The 21424-nt window shown below is 41.5% G+C and overlaps 1 protein-coding gene across 1 annotated transcript; it reads left to right on the top strand.

Moving 5' to 3' along the window:
* Positions 1–9263: 9263 nt before the first annotated feature.
* Positions 9264–18908, top strand: LOC138610615 (chromaffin granule amine transporter). The gene is made up of 16 exons (XM_069683405.1): positions 9264–9360; positions 9991–10379; positions 10460–10584; positions 11930–11988; positions 12130–12213; positions 12309–12401; positions 13900–13989; positions 14513–14556; positions 14674–14734; positions 14860–14955; positions 15991–16069; positions 16320–16371; positions 16600–16663; positions 16750–16869; positions 17753–17886; positions 18682–18908. The coding sequence occupies exons 1-16, from the start codon at positions 9264–9266 to the stop codon at positions 18790–18792; spliced, it is 1698 nt and encodes a 565-aa protein (XP_069539506.1). The 3' UTR covers positions 18793–18908.
* The last annotated feature ends 2516 nt before the right edge of the window (positions 18909–21424 follow it).

Genomic DNA, 21424 nt, shown 5'->3' with positions numbered 1-21424 from the left:
AGTCACATTCTCTGAAACTTTTTATTTATAAAGAAATAAAAAAAATCTTTCTTGACTATAATAGAACTATAGAAACTCACAAAAACTCAACTCAAGGTTCATTTATGAGCTTTTCTGGAGCTTCACACTGAACAAACTACTGATGATGAAAATGACCTTCTGTCAAATCAAATCAAATATGAAATCAAATATGTTGATATGTAGGCATAGTGTAAAAGTCGGAGCCCCTTTTACACTGCCAGTTGAAGGCGGGACTATTACACCTCTGTTACGTCTCGTCTTCTATGTTAAACGCACGGAGGCTGAATGGTGGGACGAAGTCGTTCCGCCTCTGAGCCGGCATCAGAGAAAGTAACAGAGGCAAAACAGTGTCGGTGTAAACGGTGTAAAAGACACACTGGGGCGGATGTGAATGTAATATGGCGCCGGCGACATAACAGGCCCTGTGGCAGAATTGCAATGTAAAAAGAGTTAAGTGTGTCATGGGGATGAAACACGACTGTTTTTTGTTCCTAGACAATAAAAGAAATTATATTTACACTAATCTGCAGCCTCTTCTTTCCCCTGTTATACACGGGCTGTGTCAGAATTGATGCAGTAAACTAGAATTCCAGGACTGTAAGGTGTGCACACTTTGTATATTATTAGTCTTGTGTATTTGTACGAGGTATAAATTTCCATTTCCCTGATCCAGTTTTGTGTTTCATGGTCGATTTTTTAATTTATTTAATGCATCGTTATGGTTTCAGAATACATTTCCCCTGATGGGACAATACAAATGAACTTTAACCTTCCTTCAGTCCCATTTACTGTTTGATTTGGTGCTTTTTTTAAATTTCATTCTACTTTATTTTCCCTTTAGGAGCAACATACTGTGACCCTGACAGGACAATAACTTTATATATGAAGTATTCATTACAGTTTGTTTTGCCCATTGTGACCTGGTCTCTTCTATTGCTTTGCTTTGTCAACGTTTGATGTGCTGTTTGAGTTCTCTTTCAAAAAGGGACACAAATCAAGAGAAGCAGAGCCTCCAGTTTTCAGGTAAGCTATGCAATAAGAAGTACAAAGGACGCTGTAGTAGAAGAAGATTCATTCATAGTAATATACTCACCGGCAGCTCGGAGCTCTGCAGCGTCGACTCTTTGGAGGATCTGATGGTGTTTGAGTCCAGAGCCAGACCGCAGACCAAAGACACGCACAGGAAGCTGCGCCACATCCACATCCTTAACGACCGATGGATAATTCACTCCTGTATCAGTTATCAATCACTGGATCCTCCTCCTATCTCCTGCAGAGACACGTCTCTCTGACAGCTTTAAAATATGTTTTCTAAAGTTATTTTTACTCTTCACGAGCAGCTCTTCTATCCTGTGCTGTAAAAACTGATCTGGTTATCATCAGATAAAATCCTTTGAGAAGATGTTCCTGCTGCTTCGACAGAATTAAAGAGGTTTTTTGCTCTGTTGTTAAAGAAGTCAAAGCTGTCAGTATGTGGCCCGACCCTCTCTGTCTGCTGCCTTCAGGTGCGTTCGTTTTTTATACCCTCCCCTCCGCTCTGATCCGTCCTCTGTCAGCTGCCCTTCTCTCAGAAGTTTTGGAGCAACGTTTGAAGCTCGACCGCATCAGTCGGCGGAGACAGCGCCTCCTTCCCTCGCTTCCTTCCTGGAAGCCCCGAGGCCTCAGGTGAGTCGGGCCGTTTGATACCTGACACCGCAGAGACCACAAAGATTAAACACACCTGGCGACACGAGACAGGTAGAGGAGCCGTCTGTGTGTGTGCGTGTGTGTTGGTGTGGTTTTACTTTATGTGGTCTGAAATGTTACCATAAAGACTCATTAGAGCTGAGCCGGTCCCTGGCAGGCGGGCGGATGTGTGAGTGTTTACAGGTGATTAAAGCTGATTAACAGACACAAGTGAATCCGCTTCATGAGGACACCAAACAGGTGAACTGTAATCTCAGATCAGCGTCTCTGAGCACACAAATCCAACACAATAAAGAGACGTAAGAAACGTGTCCAGGTGAATTCATGTGATTGACAGGTGTCCCAGCAGGAGCAGGACAAGGAGGTAAAACCAAACCTGCGGAGAAGATTTGGGCTCTTTATACATGATTTTTAAGTTTTGTTGATGCTTCTCATTCTTACTCATCAGTCTGAATAACTTTGTACATGTGTGTCACTATATGTCACCCATTGCTTGTGTGTCTAAAACGCAAAACCAGTATAGCAGTGCCTTACCGACATCCTTTCTAATGTCCAGCAGGGGGCGACCCCACTGGTTGCAAAAAGAAGAAGAAAATGTTCCTACTTCTCTCCTCATTTATTCCCTCAGTAAACATTCTCCTAAAGACTTTATGGTCTCAGTCTCTAGTTTCAAGTCTTCTTCAACACAGCAAACAAAAGGTCAAAGGTCAATTTTACTGTTCCATCAATGTCCTGGAAAAACATGACAGCAGAAGCTTAGACTTTGACTGTAAACTGATGGATTTTGGTGGTTAAAGGTCAAAGGTCAAGGTCATTGTGGCCTCATATTTGATATTTGAGCAAAACCCAACGTGAATTTTACAACATCAAGTCTATTCTGTTATTTTCACCCGTCCAGAGAACAACACTGTTTAATTTATAGGAGGACAATCTGCCCTGCCTCGACCACTTCAATACCTTTTAATTCTGCTGTTGTGAGCGAGGGGTCACCCGGTCAATCACAGGGTCTGCAGAGAAACACGGAGGAGAGAGAGTTGTCTCTGGTATCATGACCCTCCTGTAAATGATTCTAGTGCAGCCTCTCCTGTTTAATGTGGACCTACTCGTGTTGGGGTTTTGTTTTTAGGGAAATGTATACTTTCAAATGTGTTTGAAACACAAATCTAGCCTCCGTCCCGTCCACAGGCTGTCACTCTGCAGGAAACACTGATGGATGTAAACTGAAACTTTACCGACAGGACAACATTTCTGCTGGAGAAAGACAATCCTAGAGGGTTCATTGAAATAAAATCTGCCTCCTGTCATATTAGACATACTACATGTCATGTTGGTGTTTTTTCTCTTTACACAATCAGGTTGACTCTGGCTCTCCACCTCCTCCGGCCCTGCAGCTCTGAACTGAAACCAGCTGGGAGGAAGGACGTCTGTAACAGCTGATGGATGATCTGTAAAATGATCAGCAGCGATGCGAGGACAGAAGGTTGATTTTATAACAGAAAGAAAACAGTAAAGAAGTCTCTATCTATTGTCGAATGAGTTAACACAATGGTGATTGAGCCTGTGGCCCACTGATGAAAGCCTTTGCATTTGCAGAATATAGTATTATTACAGACTGGGTGTCTGTGGCGACATTCACGGAAAAAATTACAAGCGGCGCCCAGTTAGTGACACGTTTTCCATCAGCCAGCAGTGGTTGGTCTGCCAGAGAGGGTAGGCGGAGCTAAGCGGCTGCTTTTCCGCTCTCTGCAAGTGTTGCGAGTAAACAGTAATCTACTATGGCTGAACAAACAAAGAAAAGATGGATGACTACAGATACAACTTCAACAAGAAGTGAAAATCCAAAGAAGAAGAAACAAACTCGACGCTCAGATGAAGCAAACAGTCTGAAAAGGAAAGCGACCGTCAGCCAGGAAAATCAAGAGTTACAACCGGAGCCAACTGTGGACGCCATTAGAGGCGCCAAAGAGAACAAAATTGAAATCTTTGAGACTGAATCTTTAAGTGAATAATGTAAACATGTAAAACATCTGGGAACTGTTTTAAATAGGGTTTTATGTGTTTATTGTATTATTAACACTATTTTAGAGTTTGGAAAGATTCCATGTCTGAAAACATCAAAGGATCCTTGTTTATCACTAGAATGGCTTCCTGAAACATCGCTCTCTTCAAAGCAACCAGACTCCATTCACAAAAACATCCATTAACTTAACCTTGCTGATCACAGGAGTTGCTGGTCTACTACTGCCTCAATCTTTTAGTTTTTAAGTGATGGTGTACCACGTCAAACTTCTTACACGAGATTATAACAACAGGCAATAAAAATCAAACTACAGGTTCACCAGGTTCTTGTTGTTCCCACTGCCAGGCTCAGATTGTTATTCTAAGTGTCTGACACAATTACAGAAAGGATCCCTACAGAGGTAGACCTTTTTGTTACAGGGGAGATGCTTTATTTAACCATAAACAGCTGTTACATCGTTCTCTTTAAATCCACCAGACTCCATTGACAAAAACAGCAATTTTACCTTGCTGATCACAGGAATTGCTGGTCCATCACTGTAGTCCAGCATCTATTTTTCTGGGTTTTTCTGTGTTATTGTGTGTTACACAAATATAATGTTTGAGCTGAACTCACCATTTTAAATACGAAAGTCAAAATAACAAACTAAAATATCGAGGCAGCAGTAGACCAGCAACTCCCATGTTCCACAAGGTAAAATTGCTGTTTTTGTCAATGGTGTCTGGTTGTTGTACCTTACGTAGTTATTATTATTATTCTACTTCATCCAAAAGGTAAATATTGTACTTTTTACCCCACTGCACTCCTCTGACAGCCTTAGCTTTAACTTTGAACACTGTAGTATTACTAATTGTACTTCCTCCACCTCTGGTTATATCTGGAGAGTTTGACTTCATGTTAGTGGACAAACACATGAAAACACAGACCTGCCGTGTGTGTGTGTGTGTGTGTGTGTGTGTGTGTCAGTAATTGTGAGCATCTGTTGTCCTTTTATTGAAGCCCTGGAAAAACCTGCAGGCTGGAGACCTTATCACACACACACATCTACAAACACACACACACACACACACACACACACACACACGCACACACACACGCACACACACACACACACACACACATACACACACACACACACACACACACACACACACACACAGGTCAGAGGTGTATCATTTGCGTTGCCGATGTGTAGATGTGTGTGTGCGTCTCCATATTGTCTGTTTTGATCAGAATAAAAGAGAGGAAACGTCTACCTCCTCCTCCTCCTCCTTCCTTCAGTCCTTCCTCCTCTCCTCGTCTCCTTGTCTCCTCTCCGTCCTCCTCTCCCTCCTCCCCTGAGGGTCAAATATAAAGTCCGTCCATCAGCAGCTGAGGAGACCAGAACAGGAGCCCCTCTCGTCCAGGTAGGACCCACCTGTCTGTCTGACTGTGTCTGAACCAGCTGCCTGTTGTTGGATTTACATTTGACTTTATTTAATATTAATTCTGCTAATTTATTCGATCAGTGAGTTTACTTTTAGTCACGTTTAATTTACAACATTTGGTCAAGGTTTTATTTTGTAAATTATTCGTATTATTATTATTATTTTTTAAATTTAAAATATTACGGCTTTTATTTTCTTATTTCTAGGATTTTATGTTCCAATAAATTTAGTGTGTTTAATTTAATAACATTAATTTACATTTTTATATTTATTATTTAATTTATTTATCTACTATACATTTTAAGGTGTGTTCAATTTCAGCCTTCACATCTGAAATTAGGACTTTATTTTCCTCAAATTTAATAACATTACATTTTCCATTTTTTGATTTATTTTATTTTAGATGTAAGAGATTTAAATTAATTTATTTGTATTATTAAGGTGTGTCTCAGCTTAAATTTGTTGTAAATTTATGATAAGTTTATTTCTTTATTTTTCTTTATGATACTGTTTATTATTTTTAATTTAATTTAATTATTAAATTAAATAATTGAATTATTGTGTCCTTAAAGTTAATAATTTTTAAATGTAATTTATGATGTATTTTTTAATGATTTAATTGTAATTATATGTATTGTTCTGTTCAGCAGCTGTTCCACACACCTGGTTTAGTATTGATTGTGTATCACTTTGGCTGGTGTTGATTTGTCGTCACCTGTTGCTCAGTAAACAGCTGCTTGTGTTTATTTTATTTTCATCTCTTGTTTTACTTTTTAAATTGATGTTAAAGTGTAGAAAAAAAAAATCAATAACGAGACAATAAATCCGACCAGCCTTTTTATGCTCTCACACACGGAGGATCTGCAGACTCCATCATGTTCTGCAGGTTTGTTTCTCTGCTGCGTCAAACTCAACATCCAGAGACAAAATTACATTTCACAGCAATTTTCCATCAAACAGGAGGGGGGGGGGGGCAAACGAGATGGACAGAGATAGGAGAATAAAAGGTGTGTGTGCGTGTGTGTGTGCGTATGTGTGTGTGAGAGATAAGTGTGTTAGTGAGGCAGGAAGAGCCTCTAAAACAATCAGCAGTCAGAGCAGACAGTCAGCCGTCATGTTCACGGTAACAAGAACAAATCTGAAAACGTGACGTGTTAAAGTTTTAACTTCAGCTTTCTTTTTTGTTTATTTTATTCATATAATTTTGTATAATCTTCACGATCCGTATTAATGTGAACGAGACGAAGATAAATTATTGTTAAACAATGAAAGAAACTACAGTTTGGTAAAAAGCAGCTATGCTAGCAGCTGTTTTGGGCATGACCATTTTTTTAAGACAAATGCTAACATCTGCATGCTAACATTCTCACAAAGACAATGCTAACATGCTAATGTTAAGCAGGTTAAATGTTTACCATTTTCACAATCTGGGTTTAGCGTGTTAGCACATATATATAATATCTGCTAAATATGCGCTAATATTGAGTTGTAATTATGAGCTTTGTGTTTATTTTCTGCACAGATCAACTTATTTCAACACATTATTTTGCATCAGTGAGTCATTTAAACGTGTGACTCGTTTTTTCCCCGTCTCTCTGGATAACTTCGCTTCTTGTTGGAGGCAAACTCTTAACCCTTTAATATAAACAACACTAAAAGAGCCTGCATAGATGCTAGCAGCTCCGTGAATCTGTACACAGCAGTGCTATGAGCTAAATGCTAACAATTAAAATGCTAACATGACATTTACGACACTAACATGCTGATATTTAAACTGTTACAGTGCTCACCATTTTAGTTTAGCATGTTAGCATCCTGACATTAGCAATTAGCCAATTAGCTAATGAGGTATTATGTCATGAAGCAAAGTTTTGGAAACGTTAACGTGTTGACCTGATGATGATGGTCATCCTGAGGCGAACTCTGAACCACATTTTAGCATGATTCATCCAGCAGATATTTCAGGGCGAAGTGATGTCGCTAACGACGTTTAATCTCTTGTTTTTATTTATCTTTTGGTTGACAAAGATCAAATGCTGTTTTAGCACCAACATCTGGTCAGTGATGTGTTGCTTGCTAAGATAAAGCAGTTAGTGTTAGTTCAAGGGTTAAGAAAATACACAGTCCAGAGTAGGAGACAGAACAGGTTAGCTTAGCTTAGCATAAAGACTGTTGTCCAAAGTGTAAAAATAAACCCACAAACAGGCTCCGGATCAGACAGCAGAGCTCGCGTAGAATCAGGCTCAGGCTCATATCTGTGATAACGACCGAGGGTCCTGTAGTTTTATTAAAGATCACATGAGATATGAAGGAGCTCTCAGCTGCTCCTCACTGTCGCTTCAGTACAACACAGAACATAATGAAGACAAATAACAAACACAGACCAACATATTGACTCTGCTGTCTGTCTGTGTATTTAAAGCTTTGCAAGCAAACAGTCTCTGTGAACAGTCAGTGTTTCTTACTTTCATTGTGTGAATCACAGAAAACAAACAAATCTTTTTAAATATACTTTTACATTCAAAGTATTTACATTACATTTACATTTACATTGTTTTTTTCTCTATTTGCTGAAAATATTCAAAGAATGATTTGCTAAGTTGAAGTTACAGAAATGAAGCAGAGACACAGTGGAGGACAGTACGCTGTCATGTTTGATTGTAAGAGACTTTTTATTAGTGCTAATTACAAATTGTTAACTTATTGTTGTTGTTAACTTATGATACGGAGAATGACACGTTTAGTTTGTTGTTTTTGTCCAATAGACGGCTGAAAGGATCCAGAGAGAAGGAAACCAAATCAAGTGTCAATATTTTGATGAATTCTTTTAAATTTGTGTGATTTTGTAATTTAATTTTAAAATTGTTTTTTGGGCCCTTTAAGTCTTTTTTGTGGCTGGTGTTGGAAACAGAGGAAGAGAGAGTGGGGATGACGCACAGTGAAGAGCAGAGGGTTAGCCACGTCGAGGACTGGGCCTCTGTACATGGGACGCGTGATTTAACCACTGAGCTAAACCGACGCCCCTTTTTTATTTAACTTCGAAGCATTCTGACAGATTCTGCTCTTTGTCATGACTGATTTCTAAATATGTCTTTAAACAAGTTGATTTGTACAGAAATGCAAAGAAAACAATCATTTCATAACTATGACTCATTATTTACTGCTAATGTTAGCATGCTAACGTGATACACATATTGGTCCCTCTAGGAAGCTGCAAAGTTGTGTTTCCGCAAATTCAACCAATTGATGCAACTTTTCCGCAAATGTAACCGATCATCCGATTTTCCCGCATTTTAAGTCACCAAACTCACTTCATTGATGATCAGAATATTGATCTCCTGAGGTCTGCAGAGTCGTATAAACATCTGAGGGCATCTTTATTGCTTGTTTCTGATGTTTGTGTCAGCACTGACTTTAAAGAATCATTGTACAGTGAGACAGTAGACTGTCTCTTATCAATGATCAAGAAATAAGAGCAGCGTTGATATCGTGAATAATGTGTAAATTCTCCTTTGAAATTTACCTTTAAATTTGTACACAGTTTATTTGAGTCCTGACACAGAAATCGACTGGAAGTGAAACAGCTCACTCAGCCAATCGGTGGCTTTATTGCAGCGTTTGCCCCAGTCGCTCACAGTGGATGTGTCGTGTGTTTAAGAGGAAATAAATTTCACTGCAACTGTTTAAAAAAGCTACCGCGAAATCAGGCGTTTAATGCCACAACAATCTGCGAAATCCTGGAGGGACTGACATAAAGGCAAGCTACATTAAACTACAGTAAGCCCACATTTTAATGTGTTAAATTATCTTATTTAAAGTAATTTCTGCTTAAATAGAATATTATTTTCATCTTTCATGTTTTTCTGTAACATTTTTTAGTGTCTTTAGTAATTTTGTCGAGAGGAGGGGCAGTGATGATGAGCTGCAGCTTGAATTAAATACTGAAGTTCATAAACAGGACTTTAAACTGATTTAAGTGTTGACGAAAAAGACACAAAGTGACTTCCTGTCTGTGTCCTCTCATCACTGGTGCCAAACAAAGACATGCAAACTTACTGAAGCGCAGAAAACGTGAGAGAAATATGATATAAAGGTCTCTGTGTGCAGACATGGCGTGGCTCAGTCAGAGTCGAGGTTCTCCCAGACTCGTCCTGGTCGTGGTTTGTGTCGCTCTGCTGCTCGACAACATGCTGCTCACTGTGGTCGGTGAGTACGTGCGCGCACACACACACACACACGCACACACACACACTCACACACAGTGAGCTTCCCACTCTGAGTGTGCTGACAAATGGCCGCCGTGTGAATACGCTCACTGATGCTCTGGTGTCTGGATGAGGCCTCGTGGTGCCTCTGACGTGGTTCAGCAGCAGCTTGTCCTCTGATGTTCCTCCATGATAAAGTCTGAGCTGCTGATTTGTGACGTAACTGGAAACCTGCAGGTCACGGCTGTCACAGCGGTTAGAGTCAGAGCTGAATGTAACGGCTGCAGAGGTCACACACATGCACACGTATGACCTTGTGACCTTGAACTTTAAAGTCTGCAGGCTCAGTTCACTGTTGTCTCCTTTAGTTTGATGTCAGATGAAATATTTTCCTCCTCTCTGCTGTTCTTATCCTCTTATGGCTTTTAAGATGCCCAGTGGCGGCTTCACGAGCTTTAACTTGTTATAATTTACCTTTTAACACATTCATTATCTGAACTCTCTCTTTAGGTTGTAGAAGACAATATTTAAACAGCTCTTTGACCTGCCCATGACTTGATAGTGATTATAAAGGTTATAGAAGTCGAGTAGCTTCTTTTGAGTATTGTGATATCATTTAAACTTCCTCCAGTGCCGATCATCCCGACCTTCCTCTACGCGATGGAGCATCCCAGTCCGGAGCCTCAGACCGCCCAGCCATCCCTGCTTCCTCTAACCAGCCTCGGTGCACCACAGATGGGCACAGTGTCCCCACAGTCTCCCTCATCCAGGTCAAACCTCCAGACCTCCAGGCAGCCATCACAGCTCCTTCGGCCCAGCCACAGTGCACCAGTCCTGGGTACACCGTCAGAGCACATACCCCGGTCGTCTCCTCCCTCCTTCCCTCCTTTAGTGTCTCTGTTCGACAACACGACCTTCAGTCTGCAGGAGATTCAGACTGAAACGACCCCCGACATCGAGCCAACAATCGAGACCAGCCTGACCCCAGACCTGCAGATCAACGAGACGTCAAACGCTACGGTAGGTGGAGGTGTACCTCTGATGGATCTGTGTTTACTTTACAGGTGAGCTCATAAGTTCTCCTTCCTCCTCTGCTGCAGGAGTCCACCTGTCTTCAGGACAGTGCGTTTCTGGAAGAGGAAAATGTTCGTGTTGGTTTGTTGTTCGCCTCTAAAGCTCTCATCCAGCTGCTCGTCAACCCCTTCGTCGGGCCGCTCACCAACAGGTATCTTAGTGGTTTATTCACATCACAGACAGTCTTTAACTTCCTGTTATGTGCTTTGAGTTATTTTACTTTTACAGCATCTTGGGTATTTTTGGTATTATGAAACCTTGGGCCTAATTGTACATATTTTGGGGTCGAAGTGACTAACAACATTTAATTTAAGAATTGCTTCGGGTTGCAGCGCTGTGATGTATTCAATGCTGGGAAATGCAACTGATCAAATAACGTCCACTAAAGTTCTTGTTGTTTCCACTGACAGGCTCAGATTGTTATTCTAAGTGTGTGACAACATTACAGACATGACCCTACAGAGATAGACCTTTTTGTTACAGAGGAAGATGATTTTTTAACCATATACAGACGTTACATCGCTCTCTTTAAAGCCACTTTGACCTGATGCAGTTGCCCCAAAGGATTACATTGCAGCCATTACAGCCTGTTTCAGGCAAACTACAGGAGAAATTCCCAAACCTTTTGTACCTGTCTGCATTAAGACCCTAAAATGTGTTAAAACAGGAACCAGGTTTGAATATATTGGAATCACTGTAGTGAAGCTCTTGTGGTTAGGATCCTAGTCAGCAATATGGGGTGTACTCAGGACACGGGAGGCTGGGATATCGTTTGAGCACTGATCTGGTTTATAATATTACGTGGGGGTGTGGTTCTAAAATAAAGAGGAAACAAAAGACATCCACGTTAGCTACGTTAGCTACGTTAGCTACGTTAGCTACATACACGCTATGCCTTCTCTACAATTAACATAAACACAATAAAGACTAACAACTTTATACACTTATAAGAAATAAACAGTGCTAAGCAGGTATTAGAGACTATAATCTATAACAGAAATTCCTCTAAATAGGCTACATACAGGACGGATAAAAAGACTACTGAATATAAACTAGCTTGTTAATTGCTTCATAAACAGCTGGTAAATTTACAATATGATGATAAAAATTGCCAACAGAAACTAAAGTCTTTATGGACAAACTGTGGAAACAACTGAAATGTAACTTCTGTGAAAACGTCACAAACTTTTAGCTGAAAAACACTTTAATGAACCAGAGCGAGCCGTGTGCAAAACCGGTCGTTGCCTAGCAACGGGTTAAACTGCCCATACGTCTTCCCGTTCCCTGAGCCTTTTGCACAATCGCCCTTTAAGACTGGTGATGTTGTTGTGAAGATGCCTTTTAAAATGGAGATTAAATGCAGCATTCACACTTCTTACAAATCTTACAAAAACATCCGTCTTACAGAAATCACAGTCGTGAATGTGTGTTTGAATTTAACAAGTAATGTGTGAATGAGAGTGTTGCTTCAGTTCCCTGACTCTCTGTGTCTGTAGGATCGGATACCACATCCCCATGTTCGCTGGTTTCATCATCATGTTTGTGTCAACCATCAGTAAGTCACACACACACACACACACACACACACATACACACACACACACACACACATACACACACACACACACACATCGATGTCAGTGTGAGTTCTGTAAAGAAATATCCTATCATAAGTGTGTGTGTCTCTGTGTGTCAGTGTTTGCGTTTTCAGGGACCTACGCTCTGCTGTTCTTCGCTCGCTCTCTGCAGGGGATCGGCTCCTCCTTCTCCTCTGTGGCAGGTCAGCGCTTTATGGTTCACATAAACAGTCGTGTTTACCACCACCGAAGAAGAAGACGTGACCTCATATCCTCACCTGTGTGTGTGTGTGTGTAGGTCTGGGTATGTTGGCCAGTGTGTACACAGATGATGAGGAGAGAGGCATCGCCATGGGCGTCGCACTGGGAGGACTGGCTATGGGAGTCTTGAGTGAGACACACACACACACACACACACACACACACACACACACACTCATACTTATCTATATTACCATCAGGGGACTATCAGAGTAGAGAGGCTAAGTGGGGACTTCTTCTTTTTGGTTTCTGGTCATTTGAGAAAACAACAACAACAAAAATACTTCCAAGTTGTTTTCTGATAATTTTACAGCAAAATGATTTAATTTTTTATAAGACATTACCAAAAGGGGACGTGTTAGCTTCAACAATGTCCACCTAACAAAGAAGGGACCTCGGTATACTGGAGTGAAGCTGTCTGTACCCATTCTTTCTCCTACCCAGTGAGCACCAACTGGGATTTCTATGTGAAACATGTGAAAGACCTCATTTCAACCATTTTTCAACCGGCTTAAATACGGTTTCAACATCAACGTGTCAGAAACACATTTTGTTTCATCATGCTGTTAATTTGTTGATTTTAGCCATGAAAGTGACGATTGTAGCGGCATTTCTCCAGAATCATTTTGCTGCGGTGGTGAAATCTGGTCTTCACACAGACGATATTTAAATAAATTATTATTATGTTCAGAGACATCGTAAAGGGAGCAGTTTTAAAGAAGAAAACAGAAGTCTGAGCATGTGCAGGGACTTCAGCTGTGCAGCTCTGAATACAAAGGCAAGACGACCCCAGGGTGCTGACCTGGTTCATTAATACCTGACGGAAAGACGTGTCACATGACCTCGGTGACAGACTGTGATGACTGCTGGCAGTGAATGCAAGTGCTCGTAAGATCGAATCCAATTCGATTTGGAATAATGTTTTCTGTGGTGACTTTGATGCACCGCTCACTTACACAATTATTTTAGCCGCTAAATGAGATGATTCAGTATTCAAGAAGTTTGTTGTCATACGCACGGTAAAAACACAGCGGTTACACCAGACAATGAAATGCTTACTCTGGCCGTCTCCCTTCACTCAACTGGAAAAAAAGTAAAGTGCATCGTGCAAATATTGCAAATACAAGTAAACATGGAGAGTGACATTGCACAGTAAATTTGCATAGTAATGAAAATATTGCACAGAAGTGTAAACAGTTCAATGGTGCTGTTAAAGTGAGAGTGATTGAATGGGGGGGGCAGAACGTTTAATCGTCTTCATATAGTCAGTGAAAATGAAAATGCTCACTGGGTAAGGAGTGTTTGTTTACTATCTAAATAATAATTTACACACACACACACACACACGCACACATGCACGGTAGTTTACTTGAGGAATTCAATTTACTTCTACTACACCGTTACTCTACTACGTCTCTGAAGAATTCTTATTATCTTTAAACTTAACATGTTTATATTAGTGTTACAAATAGAATCAATATTTACAAGTAAAAATAAGATGTATGCCCCTTAAGTTGTACTTATGAATATATCACAAAATCACATATAAATAAAACACTTCTTGTACTGTGTGTGTGTGTGTGTGTGTGTGTGTGTGTGTGTGTGTGTGTGTGTGTGTTGTGTTTCAGTTGGAGCTCCATTCGGCAGTGTGATGTACGAGTTTGTGGGGAAGAGCGCCCCCTTCCTGATCCTGGCCTTCTTGGCTGTGTTTGATGGAGGTAATATTAATAATAATACTAACACATTTCATATGTACAGCGCTTTAAAAGGTACTCGAAGGCACCTTACATGAAACAATAACAACAAAGACATTAAGAGCATTTTGTGTTTGAATGTTATTTACGAGGTTAAACCCTTTGAGATGTTTTTAAGGGGGTCCCAACAGAAATCAAGTTCACAACATCACACTGAAACAATGAAAAATCAAAAGGGATGAAACAAACAAATATATGTATCGAGTGAAAAACAAAGCACAAGACTTACAGCTTAAATACAAACACACATTTTGGTGTCTGATAAACATTTATACACATCCATCTGTTTCTCCACCTGTGCTTCATCTCTGACACTCCAGAGGGGAACATTTACCAGAAGTAAAACTCTGAATATTCTCTGAGATGATCAAATTTAGTCTTAGCCTCACTAAGAGTCATGGGATCTGTAGTTTTTAACGCTAACAGTTATTGTTTTATCTTCGCTAAACAGAGGAAGTGAGCATGCTCTGCTGTTTGTGTGTTGCAGTGTTGCAGCTGTTCATCCTGCAGCCTTCAAAGATCTCTCCTGGGGTGAGTCCGATTTAAGACTACAGTTTGGTCTGGTCCCACCTGATGAAGGATGCTCTGGTTTCTGTTAGTCTGGCCTGGCTCGGATCAGAATGACCAGCTTCTGTTTGTGTGTTGCAGAGTGTGGAGGGGACTCCGCTGCTGACGCTGTTAAAAGACCCGTACATCCTCATCAGTGCAGGTAGGAAGACGCCTGTGACAAGACGTGTAGATCTGTGACAGGTGGGCGTTTACCTGTTCACTCTAATGTGAGTGAGGGTTTCAGGGCATTGACAGTTCTCTGTCCGTCTGTCCGTCTGTCTGCAGGGTCTCTGTGTTTTGCAAACATGGGCGTCGCCATCCTGGAGCCGACTCTGCCCATCTGGATGATGCAGACCATGTGCTCCCCAAAATGGCAACTTGGTACGACCCCACTTCCTGTCTCACTTCCTTTTATAGAGATATGTGGTTCTCACAGGACGGGGGGGCTGTTCTTATAGAGTATGATGCATTGCTGTGGATACAACGAGCCAACTGTGTGTAAAGCAGTTGTTGTGAGCCCAACCTTAAACTTTCACAGCAGTGAAATGGAGCGTAAACGTGATGTTTGGAGCCTCTGTCTTCATCTGGATGTTGAATTTGTTCTTTTTCTTTGGGTTTGCACTTTTTTTTTAAGTGTCACCATCTGTAGAGATATTTTTATGTTTGTTTGCTCAGCCAAAGTTACCATCCTTTCCCAACTGTTTATAAGAAGTGGACCTAAACCTCAGATCTGAAAATACAAGCCGACACAGAAGAGCCTTAAAGGGATAGTTTGTGTTGTATGAGGTTCTTATCAATAGTAAGTGGACTTTAGTTTGTTGCCTCAGGTTGACGTCAGACAGTCGTTTCCCTCGTCACTAAGCCTCACCCTGCGCACCGGCCCTGTATTCCTTCACATGCAGCGCACGGTATCGCATCAGCTGTTCGGGTCAGCGGTTTGTAGAAGAGACAACAAATAAAAGAAAATACAAAATTATGGAAACAACGACCATGTTTTGAGTCTAGAGAAAATGATCCTTTGTTTCTCTTGTTTTATAACCTCAGTAAACATTTTACCTAAAGACTTTACGGTCATGCGAACCCGTCGCTTTCTGTCCACATACGGTCACTTCTGGCTTCTAAAAAACTAAACGTTTGAAATGCAGAACGCGAGGCTTCAGAAAAGCAAGTTTGTGACCTTTCCTTTGCTACTTTCACTTCCTACATACAGTCAGTGCTGGACACCAAAGAAAAGCTCCGTCAACATTGTGTGAACTCTTTCAGAAAAAGAGTCGTACGTTTATTTTGCAGTGACAAAACCACAGATATATCATCACCGAATCTGCTGTTCACTTCAACATGCTTCAGTGTTTGTTATCACACCCCTCCTCTCCACCTCCCCCCTCCCTTCTCTAACAGGTGTGTGTTGTGTTGCAGGTATGGCCTTCCTTCCTGCCAGTATCTCCTACCTGATCGGAACGAACCTGTTTGGTGTTCTGGCCAACAAGATGGGACGGTCAGTGTGTGTGTGTGTGTGTGTGTGTGTGTGTGTGTGTGTGTGTGTGTGGTTCACTTCAGTGCCAAAGAGGAAGACGTTTAATCAGCAGATTAACAGATTTACTTTCCTCAAAAGTCTGACTCCTGTTCAGACCTGATCCCGGAGAGTTCTGGTAAACCTGCAGGTGTAAGACAGACAGACAGACAGACAGGCAGACAGACAGACAGACAGACAGGCAGGGGACTGATGGGTATTTCTGTGTCTCCAGGTGGCTCTGCTCCATGTTAGGGATGTTCATCGTTGGCATCAGTCTGCTGTGTGTAAGTACAACATCCATCCAATCATCTGAATCCATCAAACCGGTTATCTGTTCATCAATCAAGCATCTTAACCAATCAATCAATGACGCAGTAACAGGATGTGAAATTAGACAACTTTCAAATTACCTTATTAAAGTCCGTCCTCACCACCTGCACCAAACCTCATGTAAAAAACATCCAGTTTAACTGCTGGGCCAACATCTCATCATGTTACTGTGTGTGCTTCAGGTTCCTTTTGCCACCAACATCTACGGTCTGATTGGACCAAACGGAGGTCTGGGCTTTGCTATAGGTGACTATCATCCCGTGACATCACTCGTTTGTGACAGGTGGGATCTTTCTGAAGTGGAGGAAATGATTTGTGTTGTCGTCCCTCAGGTATGGTGGACTCCTCCATGATGGCCATCATGGGCTACCTGGTGGACATCCGTCACGCCTCCGTCTACGGCAGCGTCTACGCCATCGCTGACGTGGCGCTGTGTATGGGGTTTGCTATAGGTAACACACACACACACACACACACCTTCACCATTCCTCCCTATGTTCCTCCCTTCTTTCCCTTCTCCTTGTTTCTCTGTTTCTCCCCTTCTTCCTTCCTTCTATACTCCTCCCTACATCATTGCCTTCCTTTCTTCCTTCCTTTCTTCCTGCCACACACACTTTATTTCCTCTTTAGGCTCCTATTTTCATTTGTTCGTCATTTCCTTCTTTCCTTCCTCCTTTTTTCCCCACCTCCCCACTGCTCCCTATTTTCCTTCCTTCCCTCCTTCTTGTGTTCCTCTGGCTTTCCTTCCTTTCCTCCTCTTTCCTTTGTTCCTCCCCTCCTTCCTTCCCTTATATGCCTTCCTTTCTTCCCACCTTCACACCTTCTTCCCTCGTCAGGCTCCTATTTTCCTTTTTCCCTCACTTCCGTCTGTCCTTCCTCCTTTGTCCTTTTTCCAGACCTCCCCCATTCCTCACTATGTTCCTTCCTTCCTTCCTTCCGCCTTATGTTCATCCATTCCTCCCTTCCTTTCCTCCTTGTTCCTCCCCTCCCTTCTTCCTTCTTGTGTTCATTTCGTTCCTCCCCTCCTTCCTTCCTTCCTTCCTTCTTGTGTTACTTATTTCCTCCCCTCCTTCCTTCCTTATATGTTCCTCACTACATCACTGCCTTCCTTTCTTCCTGCCTTCACGTCTTCGACCCTCTTAGTGCTCCTATTATCCTGTTTCTTCCTTCCTTCCTTCCTTCCTTCCTTCCTCCTTTCTCATTTCCCCCCACCTCCCCCACTCCTCCCTATGTTCCTCCCTTGACCTTGTATATAATCGAGCCACCAGCAAACATTTACTTTGCTCCTAATCAACTACTATAATGACATTTACAAATCTTTGTCTGTTGTTCCAGGACCGTCCACAGGGGGCGCTCTGGTCCAGGCGGTGGGTTTTCCTTGTCTCATGGTGTTCATCGGGGTGATCAACATCCTGTACGCTCCGCTCTGCTTCCTGTTACGTAACCCGGCGGTCAGAGAGGAGAAAATGGTAAATATAGATCATTAACCATCGCTGATTTAAGATCAGAACGTCCTGAACTGATCTCACTCCTGCTGACGACGAAGCCTCCATGTGCACGAGGCAAGCTGCTGTCCAAGTTATTCCCATGTACATCCCAACATCAGCCCCATAAGGAGGGCCTCAGTTTGGGCTCAGAGGGCCAGTTCCTGTTTGCACTGACATGTAGCTCAGTTTATGTGAAAGGTCATGTGATGTGTTTGCAGACGTTCTGCTAACACGCTCCGCTGGACGCTGACTTTGTCTGACGTCTCCTACAACAGGCAGTTCTTCCAGTAGCACATTTGTTGTTGTGAGAAACTTGAAAAGCTTCTCTTGAAAAGGAAACGGATGATGTAACGTGGATTTGTTCTGAACCTTCCACAAATGTTGAAACTCTTGATGGAGCTCAAACGGCCGCGGGGTTTAATGCGGCTGCATCCTGAACGGATTCCCAAAAACACTCTGTGTCAACAGCGAGAAGTCGTGTTCACACAGCCGACCGTACACTGGTTATTAAAATCTGTTCACACACACACGGTGTATCGGCAGGTCCTGACAGATCAGCAGGAAGTGTGTGTGTGTTTCTGTGAAGTTGCAGCCAAAGTGTGTGTGTGAAGTCATTACACAGTGATTAGACTGATCACAGATCAGAGGCTGCTGCTTCAAAGCTGCAGAGGAAACATTTCCTCCTAATAAACTCCCAATTACACACAGATTACACACACATACAGGCTGCTTTATTGATCTACTGTGTGTGTGTGTGTGTGTGTGTGTTTGTTGCAGGCCATCATCGATCAGGAGTGTGTGATGCACAGGAAAAGCTACAACACACAGAAGGAGAGTCGTGAGTTTCCTCTGAGCGACTACAGCGAAGAAGACGAGACGGAGGAGTGACACGCGCACACACACACACACACACACACACACACACAGAGCTGAAGATGTTATGTTGTGATGTTGTCTCCAAACATGTTTTACCTCCATCATCAGACTTCCTGTCGTCGCAGTCAGACCAGAACATTCTCCTCTTAAAGGGACAGAACCCATCAAATGTCTTTATGTCCATGTTTAATATAATCTATATTTTGGTAACATTTGCAGCATTCGTTAGATGAGACCAACATGCTGTTTAATTTACTTTAACTCTTTTGTTTTTGTTTTTATAAAAGGTAAATGAAGACTCCAAACTTAGTGTCAGTCTGGACTTAGTGATGGAATAAAACTTTATACGTGCAGCATTAAAAATACAGTCACGTCTCTTAAAGTCGTCTTTAAGGCGGGGTACACACTACGAGATAATCAAGCCAATTTTTTTCAGACTAAAGTCAGAGTCGGACTCTGGTTGTTGGTGAATGAATCAGTTAGTGTGTGGTGTGCTGTTTGGGTCATATCGTTGCTCTCCACACAAAACTGTTCAATCAATCATTATGTGTATGGGCTGATCTTTTAGCGTGGGCCAGCCTGAACACGAAGATGAATCGACGTCATGAACAGAACTTTTACTGATTCGCTTGTTATAAAGATCTTATTTCTTTGCACCAACGTAAACATGATCCAAACGGTTCAAACATTTTGCAAGATTGTTTGTGAAGATTCCCTGCAACAGTAGCCATGTTTTATGTTACAGTGCCTCAGTTTGCAAAGCATTCTGGGAATTTTCTTTCACCACTTCCTTTAGAGTTTGTTTGTCATATTTTGAGATATATTCATATATTTTTCTTGAGATGTAAAGTATACCCGAGTCTGTATCTGACTTCTGACCCCTGTCAACATTAAATCCTGCTGTTCACCTGTGTGTTTGTCTCTCTCCTCACCTGGACTCACATGTTAAACTGACTGTGAGCTCGTCAGAAGCATCCGGATGGAAATCAGCTGGTATGTGTGTGTGTGTGTTTATGTGTGTGTTCACATGCTTCTTATCTCCTCTTTAATTTCCTGTGACGGCGCCTCTGTCAGAGAAAATGACGGCAGGAAGGACAGAAGCTCGGTCAGGTGGAAAAGTAAACAGGAAGTGGATGAATAGCTCGCGGAGACGCTTTCATAACGGGTCCTTTCACAGTAACCACGAACACACAAAACATCATAAGCATTAGCTCTGATACTGTCAGAGTAAAATAGAAACCTTGTTACATCCCAGGATAAATCATGTAAACTTTCAGTGGATCAGCTGACGTGTTTCAGGCAGGAGAAGAAGTTTTTTATAGACACACTCACAGGATATACACTGTAAAGCCTGCCATCGGGAGACTATGTTAGAGCTTCTTGGTGCATTTTCAAAATCCCTCTCATTACATGAAACATTCTCTGATTGAGCATCTCACACACTGACATGATAACACATCTTTGAAATCATTTTTTTGTGAAATAAATGTTCAAATTTCTTTGTTCTCTTCCGACACTTTTTTACACACGTATTGTAGCTTCATCTGGGGCTTTGTGTCCAAGACAAATATGTTTAGTTTAAAGAAATACAAAACAATCCAGCGCACTGATTTCTTATAGCACAGAATTATAATTCGTTTTTTGCAAAATGAGTGGAGCTAGTTGAAAAGTAAACAGGGCTTTTTAAACAAAAATCTTTAAGGCTAACCTTTAGCTCATATAAAAGTAGGTTAACCTGGACACTTAGCTAGCTTTAGCTTCTAGCTGGCTTCAACTCTGACCAATTCTAAACTACCCTGGATCTTGAGCTAAAGTTCAACAAGGGCTAACAGAAACCCCTTCTCAACCTATAGCTTACGAGCAGATGCTAAAACCAAGTTATTCCAACCCTATGCTAACATAAATCTTCATCAAATCTGAACCCCAAGCTTATTTAAACATCAAGCTAACCAAACCTGAAGCTAATGAAGATCCTTTACCATGCTAAACCCAGAAGTTAGCTGGGATAAGATAAACCCAGAGCTAACATTAACCTAAGGATAAATTAAACCCTAAGCTAACCTAACCCTTGATCTTTCTTGACTGTGAGCTAGAATAAAACGTTTTTTTTCCTCAGATTTAAAGCCTCAGCTAAGCTAAACCTTCCATCATACCTTAACCCCAAGCTTATTTAAATATCATGCTAAAGAATATCCTTTACAAAGCTAACCCAGAAGTTAGCTGAGGTAAGATAAAAGCAGAGCTAACATTAAGGAGAAATTAACCCCTAGCTAACCTAATCCCTGAGCTAACCGGCACTGTGAGCTAAAATCTCAGCCAACAGAAATTCTTACCAAACCTATAAATTTTGAACTGATTTAAAAAACAAAACAAACCCTCATTTTTAAACCCGTTAACTAAGCTAAAGCTTTCGCATGCCTGAACAAACTTATTTAACATCAAGCTAACCAAATCCCTGTGCTAAAGGGTTTTTTTTGTTAGCCTTTTATAAAGCTGAATCCCAGGAGTTAGCTGCAATTAACACACAGCTAATATTAACCAAAGGCTATACAAGCTAACCTAACTTCCAAAACAGACTTATATTCACATTCCCCGATCGAAGTGAAAGTGGGAGCTAAAACAAGTTGGGGTTTTTAAAGTAAGC

Source organism: Semicossyphus pulcher, unplaced genomic scaffold (assembly GCF_022749685.1).
Source record: "Semicossyphus pulcher isolate SPU_LCO1_2020_fin unplaced genomic scaffold, fSemPul1.0.p SCAF_6, whole genome shotgun sequence".
Taxonomy (NCBI): domain Eukaryota; kingdom Metazoa; phylum Chordata; class Actinopteri; order Labriformes; family Labridae; genus Semicossyphus; species Semicossyphus pulcher.
Note: the sequence above shows the minus strand (reverse complement) of the source record. Positions and strands in the feature narration are given on the sequence as shown.